The 13,403-nt window shown below is 42.0% G+C and overlaps 2 protein-coding genes across 2 annotated transcripts; both read left to right on the forward strand.

Moving 5' to 3' along the window:
* Positions 1–1,955: 1,955 nt before the first annotated feature.
* Positions 1,956–4,206, forward strand: LOC120043345. Its single transcript, XM_038987972.1, has 2 exons — positions 1,956–2,403; positions 3,648–4,206. The coding sequence occupies exons 1-2, from the start codon at positions 2,238–2,240 to the stop codon at positions 4,193–4,195; spliced, it is 714 nt and encodes a 237-aa protein (XP_038843900.1). The 5' UTR covers positions 1,956–2,237; the 3' UTR covers positions 4,196–4,206.
* Positions 4,207–7,018: 2,812 nt separating this feature from the next.
* On the forward strand, positions 7,019–12,037 carry LOC120043319 (gastrula zinc finger protein XlCGF57.1-like). The gene is made up of 2 exons (XM_038987937.1): positions 7,019–7,023; positions 8,859–12,037. Exons 1-2 carry the CDS (start codon positions 7,019–7,021, stop codon positions 10,546–10,548), a joined length of 1,695 nt encoding a protein of 564 aa, XP_038843865.1. The 3' UTR covers positions 10,549–12,037.
* The last annotated feature ends 1,366 nt before the right edge of the window (positions 12,038–13,403 follow it).

The following is a 13,403-nucleotide window of genomic DNA, read 5'->3' on the forward strand; positions in this document are numbered from 1 at the left end:
ATAACAGTAGAACAACAATAGAATAACAGTAGAATAACAATAGAATAACAGTAGAATAACAATAGAAAGGTAGAATAACAGTAGAATAACAATATAATAACAGTAGAATAGCAGTAGATTAACAGTAGAATAACAGTAGAATAACAATATAATAACAGTAGAATAGCAGTAGATTAACAGTAGAATAACAGTAGAGTAACAATGGAACAGTAGAATAACAATAGAATAACAATAGAACAGTAGAATAACATTAGAACAGTAGAATAACAATAGAACAGTAGAATAACAATAGAACAGTAGAATAACATTAGAACAGTAGAACAGTAGAATAACAATAGAACAGTAGAATAACAATAGAACAGTAGAATAACAATAGAACAGTAGAATAACAGTAGAACAGTAGAATAACAATAGAACAGTAGAATAACAATAGAACAGTAGAATAACAGTAGAACAGTAGAATAACAATAGAACAGTAGAATAACAATAGAACAGTAGAATAACAATAGAACAGTAGAATAACAATAGAACAGTAGAATAACAATAGAACAGTAGAATAACAATAGAACAGTAGAATAACAGTAGAACAGTAGAACAGTAGAATAACAAGGCCGTGATGCAGCCGATCAGAATGTTCTCAATTGTGCAGAAGTTGAAGTGGCTGTTGCTCCTTCTTGACCATGTGGTGGTGTTGTGGTTCCATGTCAGGTTCTCAGTGATGTGAACGCCAAGAACCTTGAAACTAAGGCGGGATGTGGACAACAGTCTTAGGAAAGCAAAGCAACTCTGGATCATTCATGCAGTTGGGTAGAGATAAATAAATGTGTGATGGATTTACTTTTTGTGTAAACGTTCTATGTAAATAAAGTTTGATTTGAATGACGAGGTACTGGTCAAAAAGTAGTTCACTGTTTTATGAGAATCTTACAGATTTGCTTTTCAACGTCTGTTGATTTTCATGTTGTTAGAAACGGGAATATCTGGTCTTTTGTTTTGGAATGTCTCTCAGGGTATTGAGATAATGTTTGACGGATGTTATTGATTCATTAAAAATGGTAGTGATACTTTCCAGAAAATGTATTTCTAATCAATTCTGACCTAATGCTGCTCATTGATGATATTGATTTGATCTCGTATATGGAGTAATGATAAACAGTCGACTCCTGAGGAAGATTTGATTCTTCCACATCATCCTATACTGATGATAACCACTGTTTGTCTACATGTAGTCATTGTTTCCCTTTACTACTTTACTACTGAGGCCAGTAGTTGATTTCATTCCAGCCATTACAATGAGCCCGTCCTCCTAAGGCTCCTCCCACCAGCCTCCACTGACTGAGGGGTATCATTAATCAATAAGGCACAAGGAGGTGTAGTATATGGCCAATATACCACAGCTAAGGGATGTTCTTAGGCACGACGCAAAGCAGAGTGCCTGGATACAACCCTTAGCCGTGGTATATTGGCCGTATACCACAAACCCCCTGAGGTGCTTTATTGCTATTATAAACTGGTTACCAACGTAATTAGAGCAGTAAAAATAAATGTTTTGTCATACCGGTGGTATACGGTCTGATATACCACGGCTGTTAGCCAATCATCATTCAGGGCTCGAATCACCCAGTTTATATTACAAAGTAGGTTCAATAACTTTCAATAACTTTGATAAACAACCAAAAATAATGACTGATAATCAGGTCGATTGAGAAAGCTAAAGTTTGATATGTGTTTTTGGTTTAGTCAAATTGACTAAGCCCATTTCAAGCTTATATATATTTTTTTAGGCAAGTTAGCTGGCTAACTCAGGGACATGCTTTGTAGTATACACCTCTGGTCTGTCGGCTGGCTGCCTTGCACAATAGTAAACCCCCATCCAGCTGGCGACGCTGTTGTGCGTTTCCGGGTTCCAGAAGAACCAAGGAGTTTAAAAACGTTCCTCGACTAGAACACGGAAGTAGAATTGGAGATGAACGTAATGATGAGATGCTCATATCACTCAGTCCAGACAATAGAAGTCGTTGTCCCAAAAGTGGGAATGCAGGCGACAAGATTAGGTTCGAAATAAACCCATAGAAACCATCGGATTTATTTTGGCGAGAGTGGAACCTCTCGCTTCGCCTGATCCTCTCTGAGGTGACATTGTTTTGATTTTGAACGTTATTTTTGTGGAGTAAAGAAAGACCTAGCTAGCTACTGACTGAACTAAATAGGCTACCCAACTCCCAGTCGTCTGAAATATGTCTAAACTACAGTTGTTTCGTGTGTTTTTAAATGAGCGCTTAACGACGGCTGCTGTGGATATTTTCGGGGCAGTTGAGAAAACGGTAGTGGAGTACCAGGAGGAGAATGATCGGCTACGGAGACTGTTGGGGATCACACCGGAGATACAACTATGTAGAATAGGTTCGTATATAGATCTACTGATAGTTAGCTATAGTTCTACTCAATTAGTAAACTGCTTAGGTAAATAGGCAAATTATGAAATAGTTGTCTGCATATTTGATTACTTATCTAAAGCCTTCACATTTGATTGTATTTGTCACATGCTTCATAAACTAACAGTGAAATGGTTTCGTATGTCCCTCCAACAACGCAAAGAGAAAAATGTATAAAGATAACACTAAGAATAAATACGCAATCAGGGTTCTTCCCAAAGAATGCGAGAGGCGCTGCGCCATCTTGTGAACTGAATGCTCCACTATGTAAAATGTGTTATCATATTAGGACATGTTTTGCTTTAGATTGCAGGACATGGCAGTTACAGGTGTATGAAAACGCTAAAATCTCCGAGTCCAGAGTGGGGCACCGCCCTCGTACTCAGTAGCACCACCTTGTTAAAAAATCCTGTGGAGAACCCTGACAATGAGTAAGGATACTGTTGTATACACGGGGTACCGGTATGGCTATATAAACGGGGTACCAGTATAGCTATATACACAGGGTGCCAGTATAGCTATATACACAGGGTATCAGTATGACTATATACACAGGGTACCAGTATAGCTATATACACAGGGTACCAGTATAGCTATATACACAGGGTATCAGTATGACTATATACACAGTGTACCAGTATAGCTATATACACGGGGTACCGGTATGGCTATATAAACGGGGTACCAGTATAGCTATATACACAGGGTGCCAGTATAGCTATATACACAGGGTACCAGTATAGCTATATACACAGGGTACCAGTATAGCTATATACACAGGGTACCAGTATAGCTATATACACAGGGTACCAGTATAGCTATATACACAGGGTACCAGTATAGCTATATACACAGGGTACCAGTATAGCTATATACACAGGGTACCAGTATAGCTATATACACAGGGTACCAGTATAACTGTATACACAGGGTACCAGTACCGAGTCGATGTGGCATGCTTATGACTTTCCACTGACTGTTCATAATATTTTAGTTTTTTCTGACTATGAAAGTTACGTTTGTCCTCTACATTTGTGTTTCCATTCAACACTGCAGTGAATGTCAATGTTTGTATATCTGTTTTTTCGTATTGGAACAAATATAAAATGTTTTTTGTCTGAGTCAACAAAAGCATTTTGAAATGGCATTGTGCACTCAGGCATGTCTAAAGTCTGTATAGGTAACCTGTGGTCCTCCTCTCCCTCACTTCAGACTCCCTGCAGCTCTCTGTCTCTGAAGAGGAGGTTCCCCCTGAGCAGCAGCACTGTGAGCAGGAGTGGAGCCCCAGTCTGGGACAGGAGGACCCAGAGACCATACAGATTAAAGAGGAACAGGAGGAAGTCAGGACCAGTCAGGAGGAAGAGCAGCTTCAAGGGCGCTTTGATACCAAAGACTCCATATCCACTACTTCCTGTGTGAAAAGTGAATGTGATCAGGAGGACCCACGTCAAGAAGCCATACTAGCTGAACACCCAACTCTCAGTCCACTGAAAACATCTAAACTACAGTTGTTTCGTGTGTTGTTAAATGAATGTTTAACGGCATCTGCTGCTGTGGAGATTTTTGGTGCGGTTGAGGAAACTGTAGCAGAGTACCAGGAAGAGAATGATCTGCTACGGAGACTGCTGCAGATCACACCAGAGATACAACTATGTAGAATAGGTTCGTATGTAGATCTACTGATAGTCAGCAATAGTTCTTGTAAATTAATAAACTGTTTAGGCTTTGTGATCACCATTTCAACATTTTTTAAAAAATAATAATTTTTATTTATTTTACCCCCTTTTCTCCCCAATTTCGTGGTATCCAATTGTTAGTAGTTACTATCTTGTCTCATCGCTACAACTCCCGTACGGGCTCGGGAGAGACGAAGGTCGAAAGCCATGCGTCCTCCCCGAAACACAACCCAACCAAGCCGCACTGCTTCTTAACACAGCGCGCCTCCAACCCGGAAGCCAGCCGCACCAATGTGTCAGAGGAAACACCGTGCACCTGGCGACCTTGGTTACTGCGCCCGGCCCGCCACAGGAGTCGCTGGTGCGCGATGGAGGATATCCCTACCGGCCATACCCTCCCTAACCCGGACGACGCTAGGCCAATTGTGCGTCGCCCCACGGACCTCCCGGTCGCGGCCGGCTGCGACAGAGCCTAGGCACGAACCCAGAGTCTCTGGTGGCACAGTGCCTTAGACCACTGCGCCACCCGGGAGGCCCACCATATCAACATTTTGTAGAAGTGGTTTTACCCCCGACGTGGCTGTGCTTTCCTTTGCTTGGACAGCAGCTCCACACATTTCTGTTGCCATTCTGACTCCAGTGCCACATTGGTGCTAAACCGTTCCTTTTGATTAGCTGAGGATGAGGATTTGGTCAAGTGTGATACGCTCTGTCTATACTGAACAAAAATATCAACGCAACATGCAACAGTTTCAAAGATTTTACTGAGTTAAAATTTATATACAGAAATCAGTCAATTGAAATGAATTCATTGGGCCCTAATCTATGGATTTCACATGACTGGGAATACAGATATGCATCTGTTGATCACAGATATCCTTTAAAAAAAAGTACAGGCTCGGTTTAAAAAAACAGTCAGTATCTGGTGTGACAATTTGCCTCATGCAGCGCGACACATCTCCTTCGCATAGAGTTGATCCTTGAGACAGGGGGTCATGCATTATCATGCTGAAACATGAGGTGATGGCGGCGGATGAATTTCACAATAATGAGCCTCAGGATCTCATCACGGTATTTCTCTGCATTCAAATTGCCATAGATAAAATGCAATTGTGGTCATTGTCCGTAGCTTATGCCTGCCCATACCATAACCCCACCGCCACCATTGGGCACTCTGTTCACAATGTTGACATCAGCCAACCGCTCTCCCAACGACACCATACACGTTGTCTGCGGTTGTGAGGCCGGTTGGACGTACTGCCAAATTCTCTAAAATGATGTTGATGTTGTTAGAGAAATGAGCATTTAATTCTCTGGCAACAGCTCTGGTGGACATTCCTGCAGTCAGCATGACATTTGCACGCTCCCTCAAAACAGTTTTTGGGGATTTTTGGTTAATTTATCATAAAAAAAAAAAAAGATATCACATGTACATACGTATTCAGACCCTTTACTCAGTACTTTGTTGAAGCACCTTTGGCAGTGATTACAGCCTCGAGTCTTCTTAGGTATGACGCTACAAGCTTGGCACACCTGTATTTTGGGCGTTTCCCCCATTCTTCGCTGCAGATCCTCTCGAGCTCTGTCAGGTTGGAAGGGGAGTGTCGCTGCACAGCTATTTTCAGGTCTCTCCAGAGATGTTCGATTGGGTTCAAATCCGGGCTCTAGCTGGGCCACTCAAGGACATTCAGAGCCATTCCCGAAGCCACTCCTGTCTTGGCTGTGTGCTTAGGGTCATTGTCCTGTTGGAAGGTGAACCTTCGCCCCAGTCTGAGGTCCTGAACGCTCTGCAGCAGGTTTTCATCAAGGATCGCTGTACTTTGCTCCATTCATCTTTCCCTCGATCAAGTCTCCTAGTCCCTGCCGCTGAAAAACATCCCCACAGCATGATGCTGCCACCACCATGCTTCACCGTTGGGATGGTGCCAGGTTTCCTCCAGACGTGAAGCTTGGCATTCAGGCCAAAGATTTCAATCTTGGTTTCATCAGACCAGAGCATCTTGTTTCTCATGGTCTGAGTCCTTTAGGTGCCTTTTGGCAAACTCCAAGCGGGCTGTCATGTGCCTTTTACTGAGGAGTGGCTTCCGTCTGGCCACTCTACCATAAAGGCTTGATTGGTGGAGTGCTGCAGAGATGGGCTCCCGGGTGGCTTAGTGGTCTAAGACACTACATCATAGTGCAAGAGGCATCACTGCAGTACCTGGTTCAAATCCAGGCTGAATCATATCCGGCCATGATTGGGAGTCCCATAGGGTGGCGCACAATTGGCCCAGCGTCGTCTGGGTTTGGCCGTCATTGTAAATAATAATTTGTTCTTAACTGACTTGCCTAGTTAAATAAAGGTTCAAAGAAAATCGTTGTCCTTCTGGAAGGTTCTCCCATCTCCACAGAGGAACTCTGGAACTTGTCAGAGTGATCATTGGGTTCTTGGTCACCTCCCTGACAAAGGCCCTTCTCCCCAGATTGCACAGTTTGGCTGGGCAGCCAGCTCTAGGAAGAGTCTTGGTGGTTCCAAACTTATTCCATTTAAGAATGATTGAGGTCACTGTTCTTGGGGAACTTCAATGCTGCAGATATGTTTTCGTACTCTTTCCCAGATCTGTGTCTCGGAGCTCTACGGACAATTCCTTCGACCTCATGGCTTGGTTTTTGCTCTGACATGCACTGTCAACTGTGGGACCTTTATAGGTGTGTGCCTTTCCAAATCACGTCCAATCAATTGAATTTACCACAGGTGGACTCCAGTCAAGTTGTAGAAACATCTCAAGGATGATCAATGGAAACAGGATGCACCTGAGCTCAATGTGGAGTCTCATAGCAAAGGATCTGAATTCTTATGTAAATAAGGTATTTATTTATTTAATACATTTGCTAAAATATCTAAAAACCTATTTTCTCTTTGTCATTATGGGGTAGCTTGACGAGGGAAAAATAATAATTTGAATAAGGCTGTAACTTAACAAAATGTGGATAAAGGTCTGAACACTTTCAGAATGCGCTGTAGTTCAGGGAAACACAAAACACCTCTTATATTTATACAATTATTTTGCGGTGATATGAAAGGAAAGTTTTAAAGGTTTCCAAAACCGTTGTTGTCAAAAATGGCCAGTCAGTATAGCTGTATACACAGGGTACCAGTCCAGTCAGCTGATTCTATCCATTCCTTCTGGTTAATTCTAGTCAGGCAGCTTAGTTTCCCATTCAGACGACCCCCCCACTTTCCTTTAGTTCTTATAGGTCAAGGTTAGCAGCGTCACAAAAATCTGAGGGGGCACAAAGGATGTGACCACTCCTGTTAGGCGTGGTCCGGAGACGGACTAGACACCCCGTCCGGAAGTTGGAGAATTTTGCACTTTTTAAACACCTGAAACCCATTTTCCTGCAATCTAGAGCCATAATCATTATGCTTAATTCTATGTAAAAAAAAATATGTTCATTTTTCTGCATATCTCTTGAGCTGTCTTGTATCCTCCTGACTGGTGTTTTTAATTTTTAATTTTAAGAAACTAAATATGCTTCTCTGCTAAAAATCTGTGTAAAAGATTGAAATTCATCTGAGTCTTATTTAGTACATTTTGTATTTGCTTGCTTTTCTAAAGTCTACTAACCTTGTCAGCAGGCATGCCAGCTAAGATAGTTAGACAAGCTAGCTACTCTAACTTGATTGATAGCCTGAAATGGCTTCTGGGTAGCCAGTTATGAGGTTGGGAGATTGGGAAACTAGCTAAAACCAACTTCAGAAAATTGCAAGGTGTCTAGTAGTATTACAGAGAAACACCAACAACAACAAGCACCTTCAAAAAATAAATACAATTATATCCATACAGTACCAGTCAAAGGTTTGGACACACCTACTCCTTCAAGGCTTTTTCTTTATTTGTACTATTTTCTACATTGTAGAATAATAGTGAAGACATCAAAACCATGAAATAACACATATGGAATCATGTAGTAACCAAAAAAGTGTTAAACAAATCAAAATATATTTGAGATTCTTCAAAGTAGCCACCCTTTGCCTTGATGACAGTTTTGCACACTCTTGGCATGTTAACCCACCACCTATATGGCTTGTGTGAAGGAAAGCAAATACCTAGCTAGCTATCTGCACTCTGGCTGTATAGATCATAGAGCTCCATGCTAAGGAATCAAATACCTAGCTAGCTATCTGCACTCTGGCTGTATAGATCATAGAGATCCATGCTAAGGAAGCAAATACCTAGCTAGCTATCTGCACTCTGGCTGTATAGATCATAGAGATCCATGCTAAGGAAGCAAATACCTAGCTAGCTATCTGCACTCAGGCTGTATAGATCATAGAGATCCATGCTAAGGAAGCAAATACCTAGCTAGCTATCTCCACTCAGGCTGTATAGATCATAGAGATCCATGCTAAGGAAGCAAATACCTAGCTAGCTATCTGCACTCAGGCTGTATAGATCATAGAGATCCATGCTAAGGAAGCAAATACCTAGCTAGCTATCTGCACTCAGGCTGTATAGATCATAGAGATCCATGCTAAGGAAGCAAATACCTAGCTAGCTATCTGCACTCAGGCTGTATAGATCATAGAGATCCATGCTAAGGAAGCAAATACCTAGCTAGCTATCTGCACTCAGGCTGTATAGATCGTAGAGATCCATGCTAAGGAAGAACATTGAAATTGAATGTCATAGAGATCTATAATTCGTGAGTGATTCCAAATTCTGTTATAAATACGTCTGCTCCTCCTCTCCTTCCCTTCAGACTCCCTGCAGCTCTCTGTCTCTGAAGAGGAGCAGCAGCACTGTGAGCAGGAGTGGAGTCACAGTCTGGGGCAGGAGGACCCAGAGTCCACACAGATTAAAGAGGAACAGGAGGATCTCAGGACCAGTCAGGAAGAAGAGCAGCTTCAAGGGCTCTTTGTTACCAAAGACTCCATATTCACTCCTCCTTGTGTAAAAAGTGAACGTGATCAGGAGGACCCACTTCAGTCCTTGACTCTTCCCCAAACCCAGACTGTGGAGAACCGAGAGAGTGACTCTAAACCAGTGGATCTCAAACCTTTTGTCATTGTGAACCACATTAAGGGTCTCAACATTCCCTGTGACCCTCCAGATAATCAAAACAATGCCTCCAGCCACAGTTCAGCTGTAAGCAGTGACACAGTAGGATTTGACAACAGTCCACCATTGGATCCCAGCCCACCATTGGATCCCAGCCCACCATTGGGGGAACACTGTTCCAAACCCAGCATCACATCTAGAAAAACTTACCACTGCCGTGACTGTGGTGAAGCGTTTGCTCTGAAAGCTGACCTGCAGAGGCATATGATTCTCCCCAAGAAGAGACCCAGTGAATGCAGCTTCTGCAATAAACACTACAACACCACCTGTAAACTGAAGGCCCATGTCCGACTCTGTCACGGTGGGAAACCCTATATCTGCCCTGTTTGTGGCAAGACCTTCAAATACAAAGGAGGTCTCCCCAGGCACATGAGGATTCACAAAGGAGAGAAACCTTTTAGCTGTGGTGACTGTGGGAAAAGCTTCAATCAGAAGGGGAACCTAACTGAACATATACTGATTCACACAGGAGAGAAACCTTTTAGCTGTGGTGACTGTGGGAAAAGCTTTGGGCTCAAGCGGTACCTAACCATGCATAAACTGACTCACACAGGAGAGAAACCATTTAGCTGTGGAGACTGCGGGAAAAGCTTTAATCGCAAGGCGGTCTTAACTATGCATATACGTACTCACACAGGAGAAAAACCATTTATCTGTGGTGACTGTGGGAAAAGCTTCCGGCATAAGGGGTGCCTTAAGATACATGTACTGACTCACACAGCAGAGAAACGATTTAGCTGCGGTGACTGTGGGAAAAGCTTCGATAAGAGGGGGAACCTAAAAGTGCATTTACGGACTCACACAGGAGAGAAATCTTTTAGCTGTGGAGACTGTGGGAAAAGCTTCAATACGAGGGGGAACCTGACCAGGCATATACGGACTCACAGCAGAGATAATTCCTTTCGCTGTGGTGATTGTGGGAAAAGCTTCAATGAGAAGGGGCACCTAAATGATCATATACGAACTCACACAGGAGAGAAACGATTTATCTGTGGTAACTGTGGGAAAAGCTTTAAGCATAAGGGGTGCCTTAAAATACATATATTGTCTCACACAGGAGAGAAACCGTATAGGTGTGGTGACTGTGGCGAAAGCTTCGATGAGAAGGGGCACCTAAATGAACATATACAGACTCACACAGGAGAGAAACCTTATAGCTGTGGTGACTGTGGGGAAAGCTTCAATCAGAAGGTGGACCTAAAGAGGAATATACGGATTCACACAGGAGAGAAATCAAATGGCTGCTCAGTCTGTGGTAAAAGATTCACTCAGAAGTCTCATCTGCTGAGGCATGTGGATAAAGTCCACAAAGGAAGAAAACAAGACAGAAACTGAAAGAGTGAAGAGCATTAGGACAAAGAGATTGTTTGTCAGGTAAGTGAATAAAAAGGCAGGATGTGGACAAATCTCTTTGGAAGCAACAGTGAGTTATGGCCCTCATCAAATATGCAGACGACATGGCTCTGGTTGCTTGCCTGGAGGTCAAGTCCATCTCCAGCTACTCCCAGTTCATTGACTGCCTCTTGACGTGGTTTGACAATAGCTTCCTTGACTTTAACGTCACCAGGACTAAAAAACTGTGCCTTGGAGGAAATACATTTTTGGGGAAAACAGAAGCCCTTCTCTCGAGCTTGTCACCATGGAAGGACGTGGAGCAAGTCACACGTTTTAAATACTTGGGGACAATTTTCGACCACAAACTTAGCTTCCAGTAAAACACTGACCTCATCTACAAAAAGGCAAGGTAGTTTCTTTCTCTGGTTTCTTTCTGTACTTAAGAAACTATGACGTTTTAATGCAAGCAAACTCACACTGATCGTGGTATACAAATCCCTGATTGAGTGTTCTCAATTACAATTCTGGTACCTCTCAGTGATGTTTCAGTTTTTGTTTCATTCTGACATTTCATTCTGACATGTAAATGTTTAATGTACTTCATTCTGACATGTCGTGGAATATTCTAATCAAGTGAGAGAGACTTTGTCATTTCTTCAAACAATCATCTTTATTTAATATCGATTAATTATTGCAATAATGAAGCTGGTCGACCCCACACTCTGAAGTGTGTTGCCGAGAGCTTAACCTTACAGAAAGTGCAGAACTCTTTATATAATAGATCTAAGAATGCTTTGCCATGGCCGGTTCCACTACAGATCAGGGGGCATTATAAGCTACCTTGGGTTCATCTTGTGGTTATCTGCACCTGGTGGTGTTTTACCCCCTCCCCCCAACCCGGCTTAGTCTCTCAGATGCCAGGATGATTAGAAACAAAGAGGGATTGTTCTACTACTAAGCTATCTCTAGTAAACCCCTTGACCATACGGCCAGACTAGCTGCAGGGAGATAGAGTGGAGACCATCCCTTTACAAAACACAGCATTAGTAGAATATAAATGTCTTCTACACCTGCATTGTAAATGTGCTTCTACACCTGCATTGCTTGCTGTTTGGGGTTTTAGGCTGGGTTTCTGTACAGCACTTTGAGATATCAGCTGATGTACGAAGGGCTATATAAATACATTTGATTTGATTTGATTACTATTTGTTAAGTATATAATTGTTACTAAGATCAAACAATGTAAATGTAAATATATAATTTTTCTCTCACACGTGTAAATGTTTCATGTGTTTCATTCTGACATTTCATTCTGACATGTAAATGTTTATTTAATGTGTTTCATTCTGACGTAAATATTTATTGTGTTTCATTCTGACATGTAAATATTTATTGTGTTTCATTCTGACATGTAAATGCTGCTTCTTAACACAGCGCGCTTCCAACCCGGAAGCCAGCCGCACCAATGTGTCGGAGGAAACACCGTGTACCTGGCCCCCTTGGTTAGCGCGCACTGCGCCCGGCCCGCCACAGGAGTCGCTGGAGCGCGATGAGACAAGGATATCCCTACCGGCCAAACCCTCCCTAACGGACCTCCCGGTCGCGGCCGGCTGCGACAGAGCCTGGGCGCGAACCCAGAGACTCTGATGGCGCAGCTAGCACTGCGATGCAGTGCCCTAGACCACTGCGCCACCCGGGAGGCCTTGTAAATATTTATTGTGTTTCATTCTGACATGTAAATATTTGTGTTTCATTCTGACATGTAAATATTTATTGTGTTTCATTCTGACATGTAAATATTTATTGTGTTTCATTCTGACATGTAAATATTTATTGTGTTTCATTCTGACATGTAAATGTTTATTTCATTCTGACATGTAAATATTGAATGTGTTTCATTCTGACATGTAAATGTTTAATTTGTTTCATTCTGACATTTCATTCTGACATGTAAATATTTATTGTGTTTCATTCTGATATGTAAATGTTTATTTCATTCTGACATGTAAATATTTATTGTGTTTCATTCTGATATGTAAATGTTTATTTCATTCTGACATTTCATTCCGACATGTAAATATTTATTGTGTTTCATTCTGAGATGTAAATGTTTATTTCATTCTGACATTTCATTCTGAGATGTAAATGTTTATTTCATTCTGACATGTAAATGTTTAATGTGTTTGATGTGTATGTTTTATCCCTGTTTTTTAATCCTTTTATTGTAACTCTGACCGTCAATGACACATTTTCATTCTGTTTAAACGTAATCGACAATAAAGTTTGTCTTATCTGCTTATCTTAGTCTCTGGATCATTCATGCTGTGGGTTACAGGAAAATAGATGTGTGATCGATTTACTTGTAAATCAAATTTGACACCAAGTAATTGTACACAAGGTCCAAAGGAAATTCGACTTTGGCTTTTATCCCAACCCCCCTGAAAGAGACACATACATAGAGGATGGAGCAGGGGGCTGCCATACTACAGCACCTGTGGAGAAATTGCTGTAGGGGGTTAAGTGCCTTGCTCAAGGGCCCAATGGCAGGTTCGGCATCTAGGATTTGATACCAGCAACTGCTTACTTCCTGACAGATTTTTCCAATCAGATCCAGGATTGGAACCGGCAACCCTCTGCTTGCAGTCTTGCCTCTCTTAACCACTAGACTACCTACCACCTGTTGGATGAAAGTATTGTAGGAAACTCACAGGTCCCCTGTTCAAAGTTTCCTGATGTTTTCACATCATTAGAAACAGGATTATCTGGTCATCGGTTTTGGAATTTCTCTCAGGGTGATGAGAGAATGGTGTTATTTATACATTAAACATGTATACTTTCCAGAAAATAGCTCCGTC

Source organism: Salvelinus namaycush, unplaced genomic scaffold, assembly GCF_016432855.1.
Source record: "Salvelinus namaycush isolate Seneca unplaced genomic scaffold, SaNama_1.0 Scaffold9, whole genome shotgun sequence".
NCBI classification, from domain to species: Eukaryota; Metazoa; Chordata; class Actinopteri; order Salmoniformes; family Salmonidae; genus Salvelinus; species Salvelinus namaycush.